Source organism: Harpia harpyja, chromosome 6 (genome assembly GCF_026419915.1).
Source record: "Harpia harpyja isolate bHarHar1 chromosome 6, bHarHar1 primary haplotype, whole genome shotgun sequence".
Taxonomy (NCBI): Eukaryota; Metazoa; Chordata; class Aves; order Accipitriformes; family Accipitridae; genus Harpia; species Harpia harpyja.
Window position 1 is genome coordinate 67,897,796 of NC_068945.1, and position 27,475 is coordinate 67,925,270.

The window sequence follows — 27,475 nt, forward strand, 5'->3', positions numbered from 1 at the left end:
AAAAGTCCCTTTAGCCCAACTTCTAGGATGTCACCTCTGTGCTCCAGAGAGGATGCAAGCTGCTGAAGAAGGCACGTTTCTGGGTCTACCTCAGGCCAGTCCTTAGCTCAGCTGGGGTGTTGCTGGAATAACCCTGTCCTCAGTTTAGCATCCAGCTCAGCCCCAGTCTCTCCCATGCACCAGCTCCTCTAGCCCTATGGGACCACCAGTCTGCCCAACCCACGGGCAGTGAGAAACCCTTGGGCTGGGCAAGTAGAAGCAGCTAATGAAGGTGAGGATGGAGCTTGCAAAGTTTGCAAACAGAATCACACCGTGTGATGCCAGCAATGGCAGGGGCCTGGATTTGACCCAAGACATCCCTTCCAGTCCTACTCCTCTTTGCAGCATGGCAGAGCTCTGCTCCCCGGCCCTTCAACAAGTTCTGATGTAGCAGTGTGGGGTCAGAAAAGTCATTCTGATGTGGAGCAGGGCACATTTTGGAGAGGATACTGATGTACCTTCTTCCCTGACCTGCTCTGATTTGAAATGAAGCCAAGGAAGAAATCAGGAGCTAATCCAGTAGTTCTGGAAATGAAGCAGATAGTGAGTTTTGATTTTCATTGCAAAGCCTCAGCTGTGCAGTAATAACCACGGAGAGGTGACTGGCAATGACCCTCTGGGGATAGCACGAATGAAATCATGGTGACAAGGGACTCTGAAAGCCATACAGGAAGAACGGGATAGGGGGAGTCATAAGAAGTGATAAACTGCAAAAAGGATGAAAAAGATCCCAGTGACATATCAGAGGCTGAGAGCAGAGAAAAGCGTGGCTGTCCATCAACACAGAGACAGCCCTGAGATGGAGAAATCTTGGTCTTCAGAAATCAAAAAGCACAAGCACGTGAGTAGGAGGAAAGCAGTGACGTTCCCAGAAAGAGAAAGGTGGCTCCTCGTTTGAGCAATTCTTTTGCAAAAATGATTTTAGGAAGAGCAAAGAGGGAAATTTCATTTCAACCTTGCAGATTTTGCAACTCCTGGGAAAATCACTACTCTTAAGAAACAGAAATAGTCACAGGGCCACGCATGTTGGGTGGTTCAGGCAGTGAGATGAGATGACCACACTGTCCACTCTGGCCTTTAAAGATGTCTGTCTTGTAGTGGGAGAACCACAGACTCCAGAAGAAGCCTTCAGTAATGGGATACCATGATGGCAGAAGCGTTGAAGAGACACAAAATTGTGTCATGAACTCTCCGGGCTGAGGATGTTGTGTTTGAGGCAAGAGATCTCTTAGACATTGGAGTGCAGGATAGTCCACCAAAATGATCATAGGTGATGATGGAGAGATTTGCAGACCACTTGTCTGATGCCAGCCATGGCTATAGAAACACAGGCCCAGTGAAGACTCATGATGATGTGAAAGGTCCGATTCTCAACCAGTATGGCATGTAAAGAGGGTGCAAAATGCCACCACACAGGCACTCAAATGGCCGTTTGAGCACCAGGCCTGCTTTCTCTGCCTGTGTATGCTCTGAGCACTGAGTACAGCTTTCCTCCTAACTTATTCATGATGTTCTGGCAGTCTCGCCAAGTTCACCCCAACTCGGCTCATGCAAAAAACAAAAGCTTGGAGCGTTACAAAGGGCATTTCACCAGCATGGTGGAGGGAGGAGGGAGTTCACAGTGGTAACACTGCTCTTCCAGAGAGCAATACAGCTCCAGGAGCTGCAAGGGGCAGGGAGGGAAGGTTATGAACTCAGGCCAGCTTGTAGCTGCCTCTTCTGGGAAGTCAGGGCCTCCCACTGGGATGCAGAGTCAGCTACAAGCAGAAGGGTTTGAAGCAGAGCCACGGCGGGGAGCTGTTTCCAATTGATACTCAATAAGCACAGAAAGAGATTGTGTAATCCAGCTGCAGGCCTTCTACCTCTGTTACCCCTGCACATCCCTCCTCGCATGCACACTCAGGCTGAAAAGAAAGAAACGTGGTCTCAGCAGCCTCCCTTGCAAAAAAAGTTCATCTCTTTTTCCATACTAACCTGGCCACTGGCCTCTGCTTATTGCCAGCAGTGCTAATGCACATGATCAGAGTTTGCATCCTCCTAATGAGCAAATATTCATGCAGCAGGGAGAAGTGTGGTCACCTTCGCTGTTCTTACTGCTTCAGGACACAGCAAAGCTGGTGTTCAGACTGGAAAGGAAAGAGTCAAGGAGGCTCACGCATTGGGGTTTTACTAATTTTGTACCTTTTATCCTGTCAACAACCCTGGGAGATGTCCTCTCATGTCAGCACTGTAAGGAGGAGATATAACAAATGTGATAATGCCAGATGCTGCTGATAACGGATGGAAAAGAAGCAGGTAGGACTGCTTGCTCCCCCCCAGGGAGAATAAGTGAGATAAAATTGCCAGCTCAGAGCAACCAGCTACCTTCACCATGAGGACCCTGTTTCCATTTAGCTGAGAACCTCTCTTCCTACCATTTGGGAATGCTTAGCATTTATTTGCAGCACCCCAAAAAGATCTGCTGGATCTTCAAGAGGGCAACACAGTGCCCACCCCAAAGAGGCCCCGCTCCTGCCCAGCCATGATGCATATTTGTAATATGATTAGAAATAAATGGTTTTGGCTTAAGGTAAACGCAAAAGGAGTAGAGGTACAAAATTGCCTTGGAGAGTATTGCCTTTAGTCCTTACAGAAAGCATCCTACAGGATATACTTCGGGGCCTCGCTGCAGTTCATTCCCTGCAGGCTCTGCCCTGAGGGGAAGGCGAGGATGAGGACAGTGCCCCACAGCCAAGGTCATCGAGGGTTCAGGGTCACCACCCCACCCCAGTCCGAAATCCAGCCCTGCTGAAGGGGAACTGGGAAAGGGAGCAGGTGATGGTAACCCAACACTGGCTCCAGCTGCCCGGCTGCAGGCAGGCAATCGGCAGGCTGTTATAAATAACATAATCAGTGGCTCTCATGTAAAGCTGATGGAACAAACACATACATCGGTCTGGAAGCAGAGGATGGATGCATGGACAGAGATGTGGTTCAGGGCAGATCAAGTGCAAGACAAATCCAAATCTCATGAAACCCATCCTAGCTCTTGGCTAGGCTGCTGGGAATTATAATCCTTGAATCTTTATTTTTTTTTGCGGGGAATGTGCCACGATCTTAACCTGCCTCTACAAGTTATTTAACTCCTTTGCATCTCCAGCCAGGAGAACAGACAAGTTGTTTCCTGGCTTTGGCAAAGAGCTGAGAGATCCAACGAGGAAAGCACCCTCGAAACGCAGAGCATGTGTGTGCATACAAGTGAACACTGACAGCCACCTGCCCATGGTAGTGGTTGGCAAACACTGACCAACCTAAAAATCAGGGAAGGAAGGGTGTGAATTTTGCAGCTTCAAACTTCTCATCTGCCTTCTGCCTGCTAACCCAGCTCTGCCAGGACTACCCCTAACATGCCAGCAAGGTTCAGCACAGCTGCCATCTAAAATAAGTCTCTTCACACAATTTAAAAATACTCCATACTCATGCCAACAATAACTCTCTACCACACCACAATAACTCTGTATTTATAGCTATGATTTCTTCATGCCACACACCTGTGTATTGCCCCCAGCAGCAGATCTAAGAACACCCATCCCCATAAAAAAAAGATTTTGTTATTTTAACAAGCTGTGGTGAAAGCTATTTCTGCCCAGGAGTGAGTTTCAGCCACACGACCACAGATCCACATCAGTATGGGCAACGCAGGATTTCTCCCCCCACTCCTCACTAGATATGACAGGGCAAAGTCTCCCGAGGGTTAACACAAAGCTACAACCACTTCCATTTGAGCTGTAATTGAAAATCAATAGGATTGGTAGTTCGAATGCTCATGTGCTTAAAGCAGAGGTCTCAGAGTCAGAAGCAGGAGTGATTTCTTTTCCTGGCCCTGATCTGAAATGGAGATTTTTTTGAGTTCTCTGGGCTTGTGATCCAGCACCAATAAAATGGAGATAATCCACTGTTGGGTTGTAATCCACTAGAGCTTAAAAAGTGCTGAGGCAGATAGGTGCATGGGACGCACTCACAGAGAGCAAGTTATTATTAAATACACTGAAGTGAGAGGCAGCGAGGGATGCATAGTCTTCCCTTTTTTTTTTTTTAAAAGGAACATCAAGGAAAACTCTGCATCAGCGATCCTTGCTCCACTTGACTAATACCAAGAAGCAGCAGTGCCAGGATACCCAAACTGATCTCAGCATCTAAGCGTGCAAGGTGCTGTGCAAGACACACGGTCCAAGCAGATGACAAAGACTTTGTCATTCCTGTGGGGATAAGGTTGGCTCTCAAGAAGATGCTGCTGACAACAGCAAGGGGCTGTGCACACTCCTCTCTCCAACGTGTATCCCAACCTCTCCAGCTCCACTGACCCAACAGGGGTCTTCTCACCCAACAACAAGCAAATTTCAACCTCTTTGCTTGCTCCCTCCACCCTTTCCCTGCTCGTTTCTTGTTGCTGTGCGGTCCAGAGAGGGAGGAGCGGCGTGGATGGCTGTCAGAGGCATATCCCACAGGGCTTGGAGCAGCAGGAATATCCACTGGGAGGGAGTCCACCTTTGCTGTCAAAATAATGGACCTTGCTACGTTACCTGACCTCTGCCCTGTGCCACCTGGGCCCCCAGGAATGGCACTTTCTCTTTATGTATACTGCAGGAAGGCTCTGGGAAGGAGAGATTCATTTCATTAATGGGGTGAAAGACCATAGTGAAGGTGAGGGGGGAGGAAGGTGGAATTACCGATTTATCCTAAGTCAGGATCTGTCACAAGAGGAAAGGATAAAGGTGCCACCAGTTGCATCTTCTAACTCCCTTTTCAGCTGCAGGGAATACCACCGTGCACTGCTCCACAATCACCCATCAATGAGAAGGCAGTTTTAACCAAACCAGTGCTCCAATGTGAGCAGAATTACACCAGATTAGGAAGACTTATTGCAGCATAACACGTTGTCCCTCTGCCACGGGAACTGCTGTACTGGTAAAAGCACTTTAATAACACCAGCCAACAGCAAGGAGGACATCTTATTTCTGTATGACAGCCCAAGCAGCACAACTCTTATGGCAGTCAAGGTTCGTGCCATGCTGCCTGACCTGGCTCACATCTGGCCTTCAGCTCCGGCTGCTGAGCAGCTCTGAAGAAGCTGCCCAGTTCCTATCAGATCCAAACTTCTGCAAATTTGGAGCGGTAACAGAAACCTTGTGTTCCCAGGCAGAGGCAGCCTCAGTGGAAACCTTCATTTTGCCCAGCCCTGTTCACGGCACAGCTTGGAGGTGTCATTAAGAATCCAATCAGTGTGACGTCATGGGTGTAATTGAATTATATGTGTGCTCAGCAGACCCTTTCCACTTGGTATCGCCATTGGCTAATGTTGAATTATGATGGATCATACACAGGGATATACGAAACATGCATGACTAACCCAAGCATGCATTTTTAATGATGCAATCCTGATAACATCCCCCTCCTAACAAAATCAAAATGAATTAAACACAAGTAGCTGTCAGTGGCATTAAAAAAAGAAAAAACCCTCATCATTTAAATGGCAACATGAAACATTCACCCACATTGCAGGGTGACTAGGACCGATTGTTGTAATGATACCAATTAACATATCTATCCATTTAAAGTTTCCAGTGCAAAAAGAAAGAGCAGCTTGGGTGATATTAAGGGTAGGGAAGAAAGGTGACGATAATGGATCGCAGGGAGTGAATAGGACTGAAATGAATGGGGTAATTTAGATGAATTGTCTGACAACGGCTGGACAATCCCCCAGAAGAGCGTGTCCCCAGACACAGGAGAGAGTTTGCAGGCTTGTGACATTCTTTAAAATAAAATAAGGGCAAAACTTGCAAACCCAACACTCTGAAATGATCCAAGTCAGGCAGGACTCCAGGGGTCTTCCTTGAGACACTACGATGGCCAAGTTCACCTGAACATCCCAGGTGAATGGTTTAGCTATAGCAGCTTTCCTATGGGATAGAGGGGATCAAAAGACTTCTTGAGGTCACCTCCATACCTGTATTCTCAGATTTAACTGATCATGAGCAAAGAAGAGGGAACCATTTGCAGGGGTGGTCTTGCATCTTGGATTTGCACTCTGTGTCGCTACTGACCTCTTACAGATACAGTGCAAGAGTTATCTTGGACAATTAGGTAACATGGGCCCAGATCCGTGTGTCCCCATCTATCCCCATCCAGCTACTCTTCTTTTACCTTCTACCCTGTCAATATATCAATATCAATTACCTAACACACCCTCGTAAGCACTCTGTCCAGGGTTATAGCTTCAACTACCTGGGCTAACATCGTTCTGACTTCTAAATCCCTAGAAAAATGGGCAGCAGCTCTGTTTAAAAAAAAAAAAAAAAAAAAAAAGGGGGGGGGGGGGGGAACCTTCCCATTTTAAAAAGTCAGTCCTTGGGGACTTCTAAAGAATTCAAGTCATAAAGAAGAAAAATTTGTTCTTACTCTGCGGATCATGAGTTTGTTATGTTCAGTGAAAATCAGACATTTTTGCCTCGTTGCAGATTTAGTATAAAGCACAATGTCACAGACCTTGTTCCTAATTGCAGACAGGCTGGACACAGTGGCAAAGGATAGAGCCGCTAGAGATACCAGTATGTGTCTCATAACAAGCTCATTAGCTCTAACATCAGACCCCATGTTCCTCAAAAACTGTCCCAGGGCCCCTCTCAGGATTTATGCCCAGCATGCTTAAGCAGCAAGTCTCTTGGAAGACCTGTGGAGAGGAAGTCAATATGCTTCATAACAGATGAACAAAGGGTCATCCTTTGCAATTAATAGCAAGCGAGTTAAATAAATAAATGAGAGATTGTTTATCCTCTGACCGGGTGGCTAGCATGCCTTACTTGCCTTTCTGCAAGAATTTGGCACGTCAAGCACTATCAGCAGATTTTGATGACGGTGGGATCTGCGTACAACCGTAGCAGGGGTAAAACACAATTCAGGGTGGAAAGGGTCAGAGAAAAGCCCTTCTTTCTCAAGTGCAGCAGCATAATTCATTAAGGGAATAATCTTGCTTTCGTCCTAGGGACCTCGAGGTTCACCCCTGTCTTGTGCCACAACTCGTGTAGCTTGTGCAAGTTCAGACTTTCTGCTGCGATATCTCACCTGGAGTCACATACCCCTGCAGTATGTCTGCACCAGCAAGGCATTTCATGACTCTCCCTTTAAGCATTTGGGTTATTTGCATAAAAAATAGACGGGTAGCTATCTCCAGGGAGTGGTATAAGTGATGCTTTGAACTCCGCTATATATATATATATACAAGGACATCCTGGCTAGGAGGTGATCTGGACCACTTTCTTAAAATTAAATATCTACCTCTTTTCCAGGTAAATCCACTTTAGGCATCAAAGTACATAGCCTGAATAGTTTTGCTCTCTCTGCAACTCAGGGACAGTACCACTTCCATACCTGTCAGCAGAGCTGGGAGGATAAATACATTATTGATTTGATCTGCTGGGCAGCCAAATCCTACAGCTCTGAGTGGCACATTAAGTAGCATCCACAACACCCAGCAGAAATGACAGCAGTCTTGGTTGGAGCACCAAGACTTCACTTCCCTTTAAAAAACAGCCAAGATTTTTTAAGGAACTGGTATTCATCAGGAGAGGACTGGGAGAAGATGCCTGAAAAGGGCTCGATTTCTAAGGATTCACACATGCTAAAAAGCCAGCATTTCTGATGCAGTAAAAGCTCAGTGTCCAAAGTCACATCTCAGTTTTCATGATCATGGTTCTTCACAACAGACAGTAGGTTCGTGAGAGAGAGGAAGCACTCTCCCTTGAAGGGCTCATTGGTGACCAGAGCTGTGAACTGTTCTTTACAGAGAAATCATCCCCACCATGTGCATGCCTGCATCCCTTCGGAGAGCATTACAGACTTACACTGGAAGACTTCAAGCTAAGTGGTTTTGGTTTTTTTTTCCTTTCCCTTTTTGCTTTGCACTGACTTCTCTGTCGTATGTAAATGTTAAGCCACAGCATAATTTAGAGATGGGTTTGTTTATCTTAAAGAGAGTCAATTCATCTTCCTTGAAGAAAAACCAAAAGAAGAGAAAGAAAAAAAAAAGATTCTTCAGCTTTGTTAAATTTCAAAAATAAAATCACTTCATAAAAGCTGCTCAAAGATGGCACATCACTGGGAGATATTTAAAATGCAGGCAGTGGGTTTTTAACTGTTCCCGAGAAACACTCCTGTCGAACAAAATGAGGGCCATGAGGTTAAAACACAGCCATCATAACCTTTATTGCTTCATTTTTGTGAAGCCATTAACCGCAGGAGGACCACAGATGTGCCACAGCTCCAGCAGCTGGAGTGAAATTCAATACCCACATCAGAACCTAATTTATGATCAACCTGTTAGGAGGGGGCAGGGAGGCCAAAGCACGGCATTCCTGCATACTGCACGGCGGGGAAATCAGGGATGCATGAGGGTCTCAGAAAAGTCGCACGTTGAAAGAACTCAACCCAACCCCTTGCACAAACGCACAAGCAGATGTCACATGGAAGGAGCCAGCGCTCACATCAGCAGCCAAGGCTTGCAAGTGGAAGTTTTGCATCTGAAAGCAGCTGAACCCCAACAACATCCAGCTTCGAACTAACAGTTCAGCTGCCTGTGAAACCTCAAGATGAAATCAAAGTGTCACTGTGCTCGGTGCAGGACGTGCTCATTGCAAGTGACAGTCCATTCCCTGAAGAACTCGCAGGCTATGTAGAGAAGAGCGTAGGAGGCATGTAGAGAGGAAAGCGTTTTGCCTGAGGTCATGCTGCAATCTGCAACAGAGCCAGGAATAGATCAAGGGTTCCTGCTCTGCCATTATGTCATACCGAGTTTTTTCTGACTACTCTTCGTGCCCTCGTGTTCTGTATATCACCCCCAATCTGATCTGGCCCTTCCATCAACCACCTGCTCCACTTCATTCAGATCCTTCTAAGGAACTTGCTCCTTTCCACACTTTCCCCTTTCAGTGTCTGCCTGCTCCAGTTACTTGTGCCCTTCTGACTGCAAGTTCCTGGGTTAAAGGACCTCCTGCAACTGGAATTGTACACTTAAGTACTTTTGCAAGTATCTTGATTGCATCTTTGCATGCCTAAATACTTTCTCTCTTCTTTAATCCATCCCATCCTGCTAACTTGAGTCTCCAAATGACATGGAAGTATGTTGGGCATTCCAAAATACATTGTTGAAGTGTGCCCCATCACATCATGTGGTGCTGGTGCATGGCAATGTGATGCCCTGCCCACGTGCAGCAGCAGAATTCACCGGGATAATATCAGAGCCAGCCCCAGGATCGCTGTGACTGTCAGATGTGTGATCCCAATGAGAGACCAGCCTGCTCATCCACTTGTAACTCTCTGAATTTGCTGGCAGTGCCCCCGGTCACTGCAGATACCATAAATTCTGCAGGCTCCCTTTCTTTTTTAAACGAGCCTAAAGTTTTCTTCCTAAGCTTTTAGCAGTTTAGGGAGCATTCGTATCAAAAAGAATCAATCACTTAGGGGTGCACACGTGCTGGGTCTGTTGGCAGCCCCTCTTGTTTCCTAAACCATATGAGTTTATGTTGCATCCCAGTGTTCCCACTCTCAAGCTATCTTCCAGATATCCTCTGCAACCCTTAGGTACATGGGCCACTGCTCGGCCAGGTAAGGGCATCTGGGCTTCATAGTAGACATCAGATAAGTCACCTGCCTTAGAATCAAGAAAATACAGGACAGCACCAAGGACCAAAAGAAAGGGTTCCATCTGAGCACATTCATCAAATTCCAGCAGGAAAATCATGCATAAGATAACCCTGCACTGAGCTTTTCTATTATGATAATGTTGGAGCACCTCGCAACCACTAATTGTTCACGAGACCCCTGACAATGCAGGGAAACACCATTACTGTCACTTACAGACAGGGAGCAGAGATACAGGGGGTGTTTACATCTGAACAAGTTGCCCTCAGCAACTTTATTGTTGCTAACCCTTTATTGTTAATGGAGAGAAAAAGACATATTTAGGACACAATTCATCTGCCCTATTTTAGGGCGATTTCAGTCTCCTGCAGGATGAGATGCGTTGTGTCCTAAAAGGTCTGACTTCTCTCGCTGGACTGGAAAGGGCGTTGACAATACCTCCTGTGGATAGACATATCTAAATTTAATGAGATGAATCCCCACCCTCCAAGAGGTGAGTCCATAAAAATCAGAGGCAGAGCAGGAACTGAACTCGGGCTTCTTATGTTTTAGTCTCAGGCTTAGATCTTGGACATCCAAGATGAACAAGGCCAAAGAGCCATCCAGCAGGAACAAAATTGTGGAGGCTTGAAGGAAGCTACTTATGGGTAAGGAACAAAAGGGATGGAGGAGGGAAAACTGAACTGTCCTAAAGAGCAAGTCGAAAGGACAGTCAGGCAAGGTAGCTGTTGGAAGAAAGGGGCCAGAGGACAAGACAGCAGAGGAAATGGGGTCATACGCTGTCCATAAGATGCAGCAGATGTGAGGAAGATCCAGGAGCAATACACACTGACTATCCCAGTGACTGGGATAGTGGGGAAAAAACCTCGCTAAGACACCATCCCCAGTCCAGACGGTGTTCAGGGAGGAACTCAGTCCTTTCCCAAACAACTTCTTCCCACTCCCCTCTTCATTTTAATAACTGCAGGAGAAATAGGGAGAGAGGACAGATGAGTCCAAGATCATCCAGAGAACACACAGGGAACATAACTGAGAGCAAATCCTACCATAGCACCCTAGGCTGAAACCCTGAAACTGAACTTTCTGGGAATTCCACAGTAATTCCAAATCTTGCAGCTCTATGAAATAATAATAAAAAAATATAGAAGTAGGTTTAGAAACCAGGTGGCAAGGCTGATCTGTGTATCCTGGGGCCATGTTTCCATCAGGAGAGTGAAAACAAACAAATAGTAGCTAGGCTTTCTGCAAGCAATTAAAGAGCAGTTAATGAAATCACCTGCCACTGACAGAATTGAGAAAACATAGAAAGTAAGTCACATCAGAGTCTGCCAGAGCATCCCTGGCATGGACAAGGGGCCTGATGGCTGGTGGATATTTATGCCAGTGATATCATCTTTCCTAGCGGGGCTTGCCTTCTGCAGCAAGAAGGGCAGCACTTCCATGACAAAGTCAGTGTGAGCTTTAAGAGGAAAGCGCCTGAGATTTCCTTAACAGGGAAGAAAGCAGTACGGTGGTAGCCTGGGCTACATCACAGAGCAGGAGACAAGCAGGGGCTGCAAAGCATGATCAAGATGAAAATCCGGGGGGCGGAACCCAAACCATAATATCCATACTGATATCTTAAGCATTGGCAGATGGTAATGTAATGAGTTTGTGGTTATTCAGGTCCTGTTGACCGTTGCTCCATCGCAACCTGGGACTGCTCTGAGCTTTGCAGGACAGGTAGAGCTCAGATTCCCCCTAGCAGGTTCCCCTAAAGGTAAATCCTTTTTAGCACAGTGGGGCATATAACACCTTGGTGGATGGTCCTGCATCTGCACGTACATGCATTACGCTGACAATTTTTTAAAGGCAGAATACTGGAAGACTAATTGCAACAGGTCTTTTAATCTCTTGCCCCCTATCACTGCTTCGCAGCACTACCAGTCCCCTAAAAAAGTCAGATTCCCCTAAAAACAAGAGACTGGCTGAAAAATCATGAATTAACAATCAATGCTCAGCTTTAGCTCACTGTTATAGTTACTAACGATTACTGTCAGGATGCATTTGGGACTTTCAGTATTTAGGTGTTACATTTACCTGCATTTCCCCAGCCCAAGCAGCCCCCTTCCCTTGAAATAAAAATATCTCAGTCATGTAGCCCAAAGCCATATTACATCTCTAAATGAACAGTTGTAATACAGCAGGGTAGCCCTGCACTACACACCATCCTAAAATCTTTTCTTTTCCCACTATATTATGATAATTTATTTCACTATTGGGGCTCCCAAGTGAGTTCAATTCTCCAGCTTCCAAGCAGATAAAAATGCTAACCTGGCAAAAGAAGTTTAACAAAGAGCCTAAACGCAGCAGTCTCATAAGATCTTGCACCTCTCCATAAATTGCATGCTAAGATAGACGTGCAAGCAAAACAGAGAGATACAAATTTGGAAACATTTCCTTTCTCTCCATGAATAGTAAATTAGCTAAAAGTTCAGAATTTAGGTGGGGTTTGGGGAATTAATTGACATCGTCACATGGGGGAGAAGGGGCTTGAAAGCATCAAAAGATTTTGACTTTTCCATCTCACAGTAGAAATACCTGTAAGAAGAGAGCTAATTAAACAAGGTGGAAAAAAAAAAAAAAAGGAGAAAAGGGGAGGTGAGGAAGTCAAATAACCATAAGTGGTTGTTTCATAGACCATTACACTTTCAGAGCTTTGGAGGTTTGTTTGTTTTGTTGAAAAAAGGACAGAGAAGCAATCAGTTTTGATTTGGCACAGGTCTGGGTTTGTTTTTTTTTTTATTTATTCTTTTTGTAAAATTCATTCTGTAAGAAAGCAACACAATGAGTTATTCTCATTGTAAGAGGCAGACAAATATTCAACTCTAACAAGATGCCAAGGTCCTATCACTTACCAACACAGAGATGCTGTCTGAAGGGCAGGAGAAACGCATTAGTGTGCACGACATGTCCTTATCGCTCAGGTTAGCTGTATCATCAATATGTTCCCTTAGACCCCAAGAAGATACATCGTTTGCATATGAAATCCAAGAGAAACCCACAGAAACTTGTAAGCAGTGAGGGAAAGATCAAAGTGCCTGTAGCGTGTGAAACCACATCCACCCCAGCAGATATCACAAGTCATAAACTCCCCCCGATAACCCAGCCTTAATCAGCCATATGACATACGAGGCAAGCACAGGGAGATTTGCACAGTGCTGGTCACTATGTTTAATTAGATTTCATCAGAACGGTTCTGAAAAATTCATTTGACAAGGTCTCTGCCAGTCTTGGTGATAACCTTTTCCCTGACATCGCTGGAATTTATTGCCAGCCTTAGTTCAAAAAAAAAGTTCCAAGAAGTCAAAAGGAAAGATGACTCCAGACCACAGCCATGAGCATCCCAGCAGGGTGGGATACCAGCACAGCCGGCAGTAGAAACAGCGGTTTGCATTTCCAGGATGCCATAGATACAAGAGTGTGGTGGGGTCCTTTGCCAACGTACCACATCAGCTAGAAAAACAATAATCAGCAAAGCTTCCAAAACCCACCAAAGTCCCTTAGGAGTTCCTGTTTTGTTATCCAAAGTGACCCAGCCCTGTGAATCATCAGCAGAACATGTTCAGCATGACGGAGTGCAACCAGAGCTGAAACCCACAGATGACTGGCTCCCAACTTTCCTCTCTAGACTTTGTTTCTCTTGGCACCCCCAGGCTCCCAACCCATGTCCCACTGGAGCCTGGGAGTGCTCGACTTGTTTCCAACACACACATCCAGGCTCACTGCACCAAGGGGGATCCCAGCTCGGAGGCATTGGCACATACTTGATGCAATGCTGCTGATATAGAACAACAACAACTATTACCAGGAGCGATCTTCCATGGGACGTGTCCCATGAAAGGGATATCTCCGTTAACGCAGTCCTGGTGTCTCTAGTCAAGTAAGAATACCAACCCAGCTAGCACATTTATTTCCTTTTGGGGTCTCGCATTGAAATACCACTCCAACCCAATGGCTTTTAATTTAGGAGGTGAATCAGCCTTGGGGTCATAGCTGGTGTAACACTGGCCAGTATGAAGAAAGCCAAGCAATGACAGTCAAGTTCATGAAAAAGGCATTATTGACATCAACCTAGATTTGACACTGTCAGGTTACGGTCAAATCTCGAAGGTTAGCTACCACTATCACAGCTAGCAAGATGCTTTCTGGTCACCCTGGGCACAGCATCCCAGGGGAACCTTGCTGGAGCTGCAGCTTTGATTAACTGTCCTGGTCCAGCCTTCGGTCCTCGCCCAGCAATGATAGCTTTTTGAATTTCAGAAAGGGCCAGGAACCTGCAGCTCTTTCATATGGTTTCATTTAGGAGAGGTGAAAGGCTACTGACAGGGTTTTGGAGGAAAAAAGGAAAAACAAAACAAACAAAAAACCAAACAGACAAGTGTCAGACCAAGCAGGAACAGATCCCTGAATCCTGTATAGCAACACACGTCTTCACTCCCGTAGACACCATATGGGTTGGGGTCTACAAAAACCAGCACAACTCTCTCACGCTTCCCCCCAAGCTTCACACACGAGTCCAACAACCAGCAATCCATCAAAGCTTGACTGCTCTCAAGCCAGGCTGCCACCAAGACGAAACGAGAGAGAGATGATAAAGCACAGCAAGCCAAAGTCATTAAACCAAAATGAAAGAAGCACGAGGGGAAGAGATCAAGTTGGAGAGGAACGGGGGGGGGATTTTATTTCTGCTTTCCTTCTCTTGGCTTCAGAAACACCACCAGCAGCATTCACAAGGGGTGGACATGCAGATGACGTGAACCCATTAGGGGGTTTTAACAACCACCACTCTGATGCCAAGGGGCTGCCGCATGCCGGGGAGTCGGGTATGTGCAGGGAAGAGGTGGAGAAAGGCTCTTCAAATTAGCTCAAGCCCAAAGTCACTTATCCTAACGCAAGGAGGCACATTCCTTTTTGCCTTTTAATTAAGAGCTGGCTCATAAATCAAACCTCTTGTTCATACACTTTGGATGTCAGTTGAGGGGAAGGCTCTTTTTGAATAACCAAGGCCACCTTACACAAGCTGTGGTCCCTTCTCCAACTCCAGTAGCATGGCTAATTACACTACTTTTGTTTGCTGTTATGAACCCACCCTGCCTTTAGCGGGCCAGGAATTGGGCCTCCCATCACCTCCAGAGATGCCCAGCTATGGGTCACAAACTGAGCAAAGCCTTCCCCCCAGCTCAAACATCAGTGGTGGGGAGGAGAAAATTACTGTGAAACTAAGCATTTCCCTACATTTCCTCAGGGGTATCCACAACTTATTTCAAATTAAAGGGTTCCTAGAGGTGGGCTGGGAAAACTATTTAAGGCAAATTGTTTTCACAGAGCAATAGCCAGAGAACAAAGCCTGGAAGGCATGAGTTTAAACTTTTAAGCAACATGTGTTACATGCACACCCATATACGTATGCACATTTTAAAACACATTTCAAAATTCTTTGTCCATGGCTATTCTGTTTTCAGCCACTCTGACCCTACCCTGTTGTCTCTGCACAGCAGTCATTTCTAGCACCTGGGAGATGAGCTAAAGGTGTCAGTCCAGACTGCAGCAAATACGTGCAGCAAATAGTCCAGCTGAGACTCAACAAAGCCTTGGACAACGTAATGAGTGAACAGTGGGAAAAAGCAGCTTTCATGCAACACATACCCTATAGGCACAACAGGATCCTGTGAAGGGCTTCAGAGAGAGCAGGAAACTGAATCTGGACCTCACTGTCATGGTTTACACCTTCACCAGCACTTGCTTCCCATCCTCTGCACCCTTTCTGCTTCCTTCCTAAACACAAGAGCTGTCAAACTGTGATGTCTACATCAATGCCTATCTGCGGCCAAACCAGAGATCAGTCATCTGGCCAAAGGGAGAAGGAGGAGGTGAGACAGACTGCAGAGGTGATTTTGGACACTGATACGGCTGCAGGATGGTGAGGGGGATAAGAGTGGAGGATGGTGAAAGGAAGAGACGGATGCACAGTGCCTTATCAGGGACTTGCTGTTCTTTCAACTGGCTCCCTGATAACATATGGAGCTTAATCAAATATGCAAATGATGTCCTATCTAGAGACAAGGGAAATAGAGAAATAAACCCAGAGACCATGCATGAAAACAAGCTGATAAAGTGAGGGACTGAGTAGAAGGTTTCCTCTTTTTGATAAAATTATTTCAAAAGATTAAATTAAAGCAAAACTAATTAGGAGAACCTCACTTAAGCCGACTCCCCGTAAGAAGGGTCAGCAGGCAAAAGGCATTCAAATCAAAGGCGTATGCAAGAGGCACTTCAAGGGCTCCCTGAAAAGTCATTATCCCAGTCAAAAGAGAAGGGGATAGAGAGGAGGAAGGAATGACAAGAGTCGTTTTGGCTGGGCATCTGTCCGGGCATTATATGGAGTGTATAGGGAGTTAAATAACCTCTTTGTCACCCTGGAGAGCAGAAGTAGCAGGTGAAGACTAAAGCTGATCACCTAATGTCCCATGCAGAGCACTTCTTAGAGAACAGAGGGACAAACAGAAGTACCTGGCGGGGGGGCGGGGGGGGGACACGAGGACATACCTGCTTTTCCTTATATCCCAACCCTGCATGGTTTCCATCAACAGCACAACCATGCCAGGTACTGCAGCCTGAATACTCCACATCTTGCACAGAGCAACTGACACCATGCAGAAAATCACCAGCCACGACAAGGCAAGTGACAACCAGCATCACTGCAAACTGTCCCCTGGGAGGCTGCAGGTCCCATGGATTTCAGCAAGGTAACCTGCAGCAGGACATTCTTATCTGTCCCTTTGCATCTGCTTTTGTCACTAACATCCCACTTGCCTGCAGAGCATGCATCCTCAGCCCACTGGAGGGATATCCAGCTCAGCTGCTTTGGGACTGGAAGCCCGTCAAATTGAAGCTGCAGCTTCTTAGAGGAAGAGTTTGAAGAGATGACGGTACAACCTGCTGCCTTCCCTGCTGCAATGGGTCCGCTGGAGCCCATTACTTCTACTGGAGTCAGAAATAAAGAGGCACAGTGCAGCACCACTGGTGCAGAATCCGGAGGGATTAAACAGTCATTTGCAAATCTCATTGCACGATCACAAGATCCCATCTCCGACAAGACTCTGAGGCACTGTTAAACCAGAACCTCCAAAAAAAGAACAGCACTCAACACATGTATGCAAGACACCCAGCAAAAATACAACTCAGCCAAACCCTGCACACCAGCACAGAGATTGCTGAGTAGTCAGAAAGCAGAGAGGAGTACTTGAGGGAGAGACACGGAAAATTAATTGCTCTCTACCAAAAAAGCAGGCTCTAACTCTTGCTGGAACAGCAACCTTCCTAGCAGACAAAAAAGGGAGTTTTCCTACTGCAGTTAGATACTGCAGCCAGTTAACTGCAGTGTGCTACACTGACAAGTTGTAGCTGGAAGTCCCAAAGCAATGGAAATGCGGGGTGTGAGAGGCTAAGCACCCACCTGCAGTGACAGAGCAATTAGTGGGTATTTTAAGTATTTAAAACAAGTGTCAGCTGCACCAGTTCAGCAGCAAAGCCTGGATACAGGCCCTCTGATGGGGTTTAGGGCACAGGGTTTTGCAGCAGAGGATGGATCATGGGGTAACCCAGGTTGGAAGGGACCTCAGGAGGTCTTTAGTCCAACCTCCTGTTCGAAGCAGGGTCAGCTGTGAGATCAGACCAGATTGTTTTGTCCATTCAGGCCTTGAAAACCTCCAGGGGTGGAAACCGCACAACCTCTATGGGCAACCTGCTTCAATGCTTGCCTGTCCTCATTGGAAAAAGCTTTTCCTTATATCCAGTTGGAAGTGCCCTCATGTCAACTTATGCCTGCTGTCTCACATCCTCCCACCACTCACCAGTGTGAAGAGCCTGTCTCCACCTTCTCAATAACCCCCTTGCTGCTGTTAGGTCCCTCCAAGTTTTCTTTTCCTCAGCTTGAATAAGATAATTTTCTCATCCTCTCCTCTCAGGGCAGGTTCTCCAGCTCCTGGCCAAGCTCTTCACCCTCTCCTAAACTTGCTCTGGTTGACCAACATCTTTTTTGTACTGAGGGGCCTAAAACTGGTCACAGTATCTAGATATGGTCTAGCAGTTGAGTTCAAGATGATCACCTTCCCCTCTATCTACTAGCAATGACCCTATTTGTACAGCTGAGGATGTTGTTGGCCTCTTTTGCTGCACAGGCACACTGATGGCTCATGTGCAACTTACTGTCTACCAGGATCCCCAGCTCCTTTTCAGGAGAGCTGCTCCCCAGCCAGGCAGTCCTCAGCCTGGATCGTTGCAAGAGGTCACTTTTTTCCAGGTGCAAGACTTAACACTTCTTCTTAAATGAGTTCCTGTCAACCCCATTGCTCCACCCTGTCTCGGTCCCTCTGGACAGCAGCCCTGCTGTTCAGCCAAATCCTCCCAACAGACTGCAGCTCTGGGATGAACAGACGCACAAGGGAACCTGCTTCCCACCTAATTTGACCTCTAGCCGGTGAAAGGTGAAGTGCAACAGAAAGATGCCCAGCCACCCACAAGACTTCAGAGCAGCAGGGGAAGAGAGAAAGCACAGAACAGCAGCCTACGACCGGGATGCACAAGTCCTGCATCTTTGATTTCACCCATGGAGATAGTATCTGATCACCCAACACTTTTAGGTCATGTTGGACTCCAGTATTGCCAGCCAATGAGCTTTACATGGCCCAGTACAAATGGGTGTCACTGCCCAATGTCCACATAGATTCCCATCACCACCCCTTTCAGGGCTGCCTGCCAGTACACCAACATGAGCATCAAGTGCCAAGTCGACCACAGCCACCAAAATCACAGCTTTCCGAATGCTACGGCCAGAAAACTGAACTACTCTTCAGACATCTAAACTGGCAACAACTTCTCAAAGAGGGACTGTATATCAATGTAGGACAATGTAGACAACTGCAGCCTTCACAGACATCAAATACAGATGGGAAGCGGTATCGCTCCATCACAAGCGAGTGAAGCACTTGGACTCCTGCTGATTTAGGAAGCTGCGAGGAGACACCAGGACGAACAAACCCCTCTTGCAGAAACCAGCTTCCCAGCAGGAGCCAGACCCTCTACAGCATGTTTTCAGAGCAGTCAAGTCCACTTGCCAAACAGGTGGGGAAAAAATAAAATTTTAAAAAACCCTGACTCTTTCAAAGCAGCAGAGGGAAGGAGAAGGAAGCTGAGTTTCCCTGCTGACATTTGCACAGAGCTGTCAGCAGCAGAATACCCTCCAGGGAATATCAAAACTGAGCAGGGTTTCTTGTCTTGTGTGTATTCAGAAACCCTCTCACCTGGAGAGACAGTGAGGATGTCTGTCTTTGCCTGCAGTTATCGTGAGACTGCAAACCTGTGCATGGCAAACCCAGGGCTCTCTCATTAGCTCTAGCTCCTTGGATGGGAGGTTAGGTATCGGAGGAGAAAAGGAAGACACTCCTCTCCATGTGGGTACACCACAGTACCACCAACCCGCTCAGACCTCTGCTACCTGTGGGTGTCTGCCCATCTCTTGCAGTCTTTTACCTTGCTCAAATTTTTTTTTTCATGAAAAGCTCCCTTTTATTCCTCTGTTGCCCACTCATGGCACTTGAGAGCAAACCAGCTTTGTGGAAGGACCTGACATGTTGCCAGTCCCACCAGGATTCAGCTCCTCTCTCCTACTAAACAGAATGAACCCTGCTCTGGGAAGGGATCTCACCCCACATGTGAGGGGGCAACAACTATAGCAAGAGGACCCATCAGCGCTATCAGTGATGATAATAGGGCTGCAGGTTTGGGCGTCCTTCAGGGTTACCTTCCTGAAGCAGCCCTGACACTACTGTAGACCAAGGTGCATCTTCTCCAAGCCGCAGGCTGACTCTTTCAATAGCTGTCAGCGATTCCCACTCCCTCTTCTGAGGCAGGCGAGCTGTAAACAGCACTGTAGCATCCAACCAGGAGAGCTGTCAGCCGGCTGATGGGACAGGGTAGCCACAGCTATGCAGCCAGAAACCAGCAGGAGCTCGGACTTGCATGTACTTTCCAATCCAATTATCTAACCAAGAAAGCCAGCCTTCCCCAACACAACTGTGAGATGGGCCAAAATGAGAATTGTAAATCCGAGCTCTCAGATCTAAAAATCTCCCCATGGTGTTTTGTCTCTGGTTCCAAAGAAAGCAGGGTCTCAAGGGTTCAGGATAATCCAGAGGGTGGTTCATGAAACTGGTCGATACTGAGAATTTTCTACTAAATAGAGGTGATACCTGGTGGGAAGTGCTGGCCAGTTTTCAGAGCCGTCTGATCTGAATGAAAACCTTTACCCCAAATGGCAGTCCAAACCTAAAAAGACCTTCAAAGACCTCAAACTGATGGGATTTTATGAAAAATGAAATACAGGCCACAGAGTGAAAGAATTGAGTTTTAAGCCAAATTTCTTTCTCTGCAAGGAATTTAGCATAGAAGAGGCTTTGAATGAAATATTCTGATGGAATAAAAAAAAATATTTCTTATGGGGAAGTTTCAAATAAATGTAAATTACTACTACTCAGTTTTCAAATAAACATTTCAAAATGGACAAAGAGCTTTGTTTGGTTAGAAGTGCAATTCCTAGGGCTGCTCCCAGGTTGACATCTGTAAACTCAAATCACCCTTTATACCTGCATCTACACACAGAACAATTGCAGGTAAGTTGTATTTCTTTGACTGGAAACTATCTGCACAAAAGCAATGACCCATAAATTAAATGCCTAGGGAAGGAATACAAGGAATACTGAATACTGCTACGCTCCCTTAGTGATGACAGGTATTAGTGGCACATAATTTGGCCAGACACGCTAGAAAAAAAATCCAAAACAAGCATACTAAACCGTGCAAAGCATTTCCATGGGTACATCTCTAGCCTTCTCCTGCCACCAGAGTGAAGAGCTAAGCGTGTAATGAGAAAGCGTGCAAAGGAAAAAAAAAAGCCAGCGGATTTCAGCACCCGGCTGTTTTACAGCAAAGTGGTTTGTAGGAAGCCCATACCCCAGAATAACTCCCTTTCCTGATGGTTTACTGTTTGTAGCAAGACAAAACAGACATTCGTTAAACTCAAGTGAGGCTTTCCTATCTCCTGAAAACAATCACTAAAAATTCATAGGGGTGCTGCTTGACTTTCAGCCACAGGTTTTGTTTGAAGCACTTCCTGTTGTACGTGGGAGCTCGCTCTGCCAACGAAGCCCACCAGGCACCCTGGAGTATACTAAAGCTGCGGCAATGCTTACCAACTCCTTACGGAAGGACGGGGAACACCATGGGCCAGCCAGCACAGGAGGTAATTACAGATACTGGTATCTGACCAAAGCGCTGCAAGATGAAATATTCTCATTAAAAAGTACCGCAGGATCTTTAATGCCCACAAGTGGTCCGGAGCTGGTTTTCCATCCCATCCAATTTGTCTAGTTTAGCTGTTTGATACGATCACACACCTCACAACCTTTAGGGCATTCATTTTCTCCAGCACTACTTTGAGCAAGCAAAATATTTCCTACCCTTTACAGGGGAGAAAATGAGGTACGGAGGCACACCAGAAGTTTCTGGTAGAGCAAAGAACTGAACCCCGCTGTCTCCCAACCCACTCATCCCTGGGCCACCCTTCTCCATCCCCCAAGGCGCCATCAGCACCCATCAGGCCTGTAATCCAAGGGCACTGGTTTCTATACATGAGATTCGGACAGGCTCTGCATTTTTATCCTATTTATATTTTCATTCTGCAGGGCCAGGCTGTGCTGTGGACAAGCCAACAGAACTGGAGGGCGTATTTCTACAGCACATTATTCAGTGCCTTCCTGTTGGTCTGCACATGTAGCTATGTGAATGAGCGAAGGTTGCAAAATGTATTTTGCCTGGGGCAGTGAAATAGCTGGGGCCAACCCTGTCATTCTGTTTCACTCATTCTTTTCCTACCCTATCTCTGTCTTGGTTTTTCCTTTTGTTTCTGTCTTTGTTGTCTTGGTTACATGGGCAGATTCCTGATATGCTGCTAGTTTTCATTTTAATGATATGTTCCTGTAAAGCACAATATTTTGCTTCAGTTGTGTGTGCCACCGGATAAATTCCTTTGACATATGTGACATTTGTATATCAACTAACAGATACTGCTTTATGACTGTGGGTATTTTGCAGAGTATTCATGGATTGCATACATCAAAATCTGATATACAGTCTGCCACTTTCATATAAAAATACACACACAGAGAAAAAAACTGAAACTACAGGAAAAATAAGGAAAGTTTCTCCAAAACCATCTTGTAATTACTTGCAGCGAGTTGTCCAACAACTGAGTAGATCCTGCTATCTTGAAGATAATCTCCTAATTCCTCTCTTCATGCTTTCCAAAATACTTCACTGCAGCTTGACCGAGTAGCTGCACTACACCAGGAGAAACAGCAGTACGTACCATGCATGGTAGGACCCACCAAGCAGAAAAAAAAAAAAAAGAAAAAAAAAAGAAAAAAAGACAGCTCCTGGGCTTTGTCCACTGGAACATGGAGTTTCATCTAATCCTACCAAGGTTATTCCAATTTACCCATAGGCATTTTTTTTTTAAACATAAATCAAACTTCATGCTAACATAATGGATTATGCTGGAGTCGTAATACCAATGCAGTGCTTCCTATTCAAAAAGCACCGACTGATAAGCCAAGATAGAAAACAAAGCTTCAAAAGGCCCATGAAGTCTTGGCAGGGGCCAAGGAATGTCAAGTGAAAATCCTGAGTGCCAACCTGGCCTTGTGTGGCACCCAGAGGGGAAAAGAGGCTGGTGTCCTGAGCTCGGATACCCTCAGGAGCCTTGGAGGAAGGCAGTGTGTGGAGGAGAGTCAGTGATTGCAGAAGTCACAGCAAGGATGGGGCTGAACCTGCAGGAACTGAAAGTTTCCAGGAGCTTGGATCAACTGGCCCAAAACAACCACATGTGTTCAGGGGAGCCCCATTTTTCTTTGCATTCTGCCCCCCTGGTGGAGACTTATTCAGCCGAGGAAGATCTCAGCCCGAGACTCCAGCTTTGCTCTGACACACGGACCCAATGCAGTAACTACCGCAGGCAGAATATTCAGCACATTAGGAAAAAGGGAATAAAATGAAGCTTTCTCAAATTACATCAGCCAGTTCAGCTCCCCTCTTCTCATTCTTTACCCTATAAGGCTGTCCCCGCTCTCTACCACACTCCGTAAGACACCAAAAGCTTTCTCTCCTATTTTCCCCTATTAAAAGGAATTAGATCTTGGATTCTGCAATGTGACCTGTAAAGGCAAAGACAGAGCTGTGTCTGAGTTTGCTTCTCCTGAAGCCAAAAGAAAAACCAAAAGCTTGCGAGTGCAGGGAAGTAGCAGTCATTCTTAACTGCTTAGGTCTTTTGGATATTTACCATTCAGATCTCAGCTACCCCATTTTTCCCTCCTCAAGAGACTGACTAGAGAACTAAACAGTTTATTATGATATCACAGATGACAGGGAAGCAAAACCTAATTAGTCAGGGGAGGAGATTATTTTTATTACAACTGTTTAAAAAACAATTTGGCTCCTTTTCCACATGCCTGAATAGACTGTTAAAAAAAAAAATTCTCTTTTCAAAACCATCAGCAGCCTTTCCTCTGTTGAACAAAGCCAGAGACATTTGCCAGCGGGCAGGATCCTGTTCCCCTTGCAGGACCTCCCTCAGCACAGGGGCAATGCCATCTGAATTTACAACCTTGATTTTCTTTTTAAGTGAAGAAACAGGTAGAGAAACAAAACCAAAGATTTCAGACCTTCCTCAAGCATCCATCAACAAATTACTCCCTTCCCCTTGTCTGCTCTCTCCATCCTATACACAAGCCATAGTGGGTCACCTTTTCATAGCACCTTCCTCTCCCCAACTTCAAAGTTTTTATTTGCAAAAGGAATTCAAAGAGGAATCAACACCCAACCCAACCCCCAAGGCTCTGCCCCACCTGCCTTCCCAGCTTCTCACCCATTTCCATTATTATGGCAAAGCCACAATCTCCTTGCATATACGATATTTAGTAACACTCCTGGGCTGAGCATTCAGACAAACATTGTCAGACTGGCACATCGGAGTTGGAATGGAGGCGGTGCCCGTCATTAGCATGAGAAGGTCACTTCTAAAAACTCTTCTTGCCTTGAGAAAACCACAGGTGGATGATTCCCAGCTTCCATCTCTCAAGCCTCTCTACTATTGCCTTACATGGCAAACTACAGAGCTACAGCCATGCAACAGGCATATTTTTAGTGAAAATGCACAGTGAGGAACGTAAATACACTCTTCATTGTATTTGGGTTTATGTGGAGTCAACCATAAACATAATGCTCATTATCGTTCAAGACACAGCTTGCTTTTGATGAAAACGCTCTTCCTTCAGTACAAGTACCCAGCCTGACCTAAACAGAGCAACCGCTAATCCCATGCTGGGCTCGTGGTCAAATCACAGTCCAGTCACATTGCTCTGAAGAAAGATCTCCAGAGCATGAATCCTGTTTCTTAACAAACTTCAGCTGCAGTCAGTTTTTCTCTAACATGCACAGATACCCTGTGATCAACTACTTAATTAGAGACGGTCTGAACACAAAAAAATCTGTTGGATGTAAACTGCATGAAGTCCGTCTGTGGCTGGGTCTGTGGTTTGACTTCAGAAACATTCATTTGCTGATGAACAACAATTTGGAAGAAGGATTTTATCCTCTCTCACATCAGCTCTATCCCTCAAGGGTGAAACACAGTTTTTTGCTAACCTAAACATTTCCTGTCCTCAAAAGAGGTGATGTACCTTAGGATAAGGACTGCGCTCGCATTCAATGCAACACTGCAGATCTCCACAAGAACATGAAAATCCGAGTTAGAGGACCACATTAGGTCTTACCTTCTTGAGCTTCCCACTCTTGGTGCCCACAAAAGCCAGGGAGTGGTTCTTGTAGACGTAGGCAATCACAGATGTCATTCTGTCTCCATCCTCAGTGAAAATGGGGAGCCCTCGCACCATGGATGATACTCCCAAGGGGGCATTCATATCCAGGCCACAGAAATTGTCATCAATTGTTAACAGCTATAAACAAAAAGAAAGAGAGTGTAAAAAAAATGAAGCTGCTACTTCTTTAGCCATTTGGGAATTATCCATCCAAGCAGGGACACCATTGCATAACATGCCTATAATTTATGCAGGCTAACAAATCAATGACGCTGGCAGGACTAGAGAAATACAGAGGTGGAAAAAAATTTGTCCAAAGTTGCATGATGAGTTACAGAGAGAAGGAGAACTGGAAACTTGCTTCTCTTGAATGACAGCCCAGCAGGATACATTACTTTAAGCCTTTTTCCTACTGCTTTACCAGTCAGTTTCACCGGTCAAGACCTAGCAATCAAAGTCAAAGTCTGCTGAAAATGTCTTAAACTTATCTAGTTCTGTCAAAAAAAAGCATGCACATCATTCCCACGGGATCCAGAATAAGAACCACTGAGCTAAATCTGCACTGGCAAATAAAATAGACCCTGGCCTGCCCTCTGGCCCTGAGACCCAACAGTAAGGCTCACATCTATGAAACCTAAATAACCGCTCCCCTCCCACCTCCAAACCCTGTACCATCACTTACACTACATCTTGGAAATTACAGTCCCCCAAGGCATGTCCAGGCATTGTCTGGGAGAGAGCTGGTCAACCCAGGCCAAAGCTGCAGTAGAAACCATGCTAAGGATTAAACACGATAGACAGTGACTGCGCACACTGCCCATTCCTGGCATTAGTTTAATCATATAGTCCTGGGTCCTTCCCTCGCACTGTTTGGCCTGGGCACTTCATCCTCCCAGGTCTCCATTTCTTCCCCATGAAATGGACATTATCCGCATTTATCCATCTTACTGGGGTACTGTAACTCACTGAAGTTCTTTGGAAAGGAGGGAAGGTTTCACAGCTATTATAGGAGCTTTCCAGCATTTGTTGGAGATACCCATGAACTCCTAACAACCAGAGAAAAGGCCCTCTTCGTTAATGCTGCTGCCTAAGCTCTAACGCCTATTGCATTTGAACTCAAGAGACTTGTCATCAGACAGATGCTCCACTGGGATCCTTGCGTACAAATCCACGTAGTGTCTAGTTATCTCTGAGGGTATTTCTTTGGGCTTCAGGGAGTGACAGAAGCACAGCAGCAGAACAGTACAGACAACTCTTCTACCTTAAGGTACCATCTGGACAGCAGGTGAGGCCAATACAGGTCCCCAATATGAAGAGCTCCACAGATTAAGTCAAATAAAGGTGAAGCTCCAAATATCACAGTACACAATTGCCAAAGCAGTTAGACTTTATTAACTTCATTGAGACCACTCACGGATTCAAAGTTAAGCATCCGCTTAAGATTTTCTGGACTAAGGCCTAGAAAGGCAGTAATTAATTGTACAGGAAGGTTGCCTAGTTTTCATATACCAGTAATAAAGGATCATGACAATTTTCTTTGTCTGAGCTCACATCTTCCTGGAAGCATGGCTACAATACGTGCTGCTCCTTACTTGAGTTCACGACCAGTAAAAGCCTGATAGTTGATTCATTTTATCCTCACCCAGCAATTACAGGGAATAATTACAGATGGTTTTACTGAATGGAAGAATAATGTGTCCTAAATGTATTTATAAACACATAAAAGCTATGAGGAATTCAAACAGCCATTAGTAAGGAACAGCTAGCCTGAGCTCTGGCCTGCAAGAGTCGTTAGTGTTTGTGGACTGCCCTTTTGGAGCTAAAACACCAGCTCAAAGAGCAATTACAGATCAGATCAACAGCCTCCATGAGCAGCAGCCAGGGTGTTGCTAGTATACAATGCCAGAACAAAGCCTAAGATAAATCTGCACCCCAGATCCAAAGGCCAAATTCATCTGAGGTCTAGTACCACCAAGCCGACGACCACACTTCAGAGAAGCAGGACACCCCTGCCGACAGCATGACTTGCGAAAGCTGAGTGTTTCTGTGGATAATGAGAACACCTACAGCTTCATTACATAGGTCAGGATGGAAAAAATGCAGCTTGATTACTCTGGGAGCACAAATGTGTTTGAATCAGCGACGCTACCCAGATCTTTCTGCGAGACACGAGACATTGACTGTCAGAGATGAGCCAGCGAGGGGAGCGGTGTGTCGGTCTGACGCAGTGTGACAAGCCTTCTGTTCACCAATTCACTACCCAACACACCACCTGGTGTGGGATCCACCTCACCTAGCTTTAGCCATGTGAAATCTTACTAAGTAGCCTACAGCAGTCATCTAAACTACCTCCATAGTCAACAGAGGAAAGGAGGTATGTCAGCGAACAAGCCATCCAACCAAACCTGCAACGCACTGGATCACCTTCTGATAGAGCCAGCTGATTGCAAAAGGACTCCAGATGATTCACTCAGCCTAAACATCTAACATTAAGATGTCTCATGCTTTGAACAGGAGGCTGGACTATATGACCTCTTGAGGTCCCTTCTAACCTGAGTCGTCCTACGGATGTAGGATCCGAAAAGAATCCAGGTCTTGAAGTCAGGCCCAGTTTGACTGGAAACTCTTAAGCTGTCAAATTAACATGATCTGTGTTTCAAGGCTATAATAAAACTGTGTATGTGTCTCACTCAAACTGATGGCCTGACAGGCTGAGAGAAGAATCGTTTCAGACTGAAAGCAAGAAATTCCCAAACCTTCTACAAATAGCAGAAAGAGGAGCAAGGGAA

General features: G+C 45.8%; 1 protein-coding gene across 2 annotated transcripts in view; it reads right to left on the reverse strand.

The window, feature by feature from the left end:
- Positions 1–27,475, reverse strand: part of PLXNA4 (plexin A4) — a 461,691-nt gene that overhangs the window by 384,722 nt on the left and 49,494 nt on the right. For both annotated transcript variants that reach the window (XM_052790137.1, XM_052790138.1), the window contains exon 3: positions 24,642–24,824. In XM_052790137.1, the coding sequence (XP_052646097.1) occupies positions 24,642–24,824 (183 nt within the window). The remainder of the gene's footprint in view (positions 1–24,641; positions 24,825–27,475) is intronic.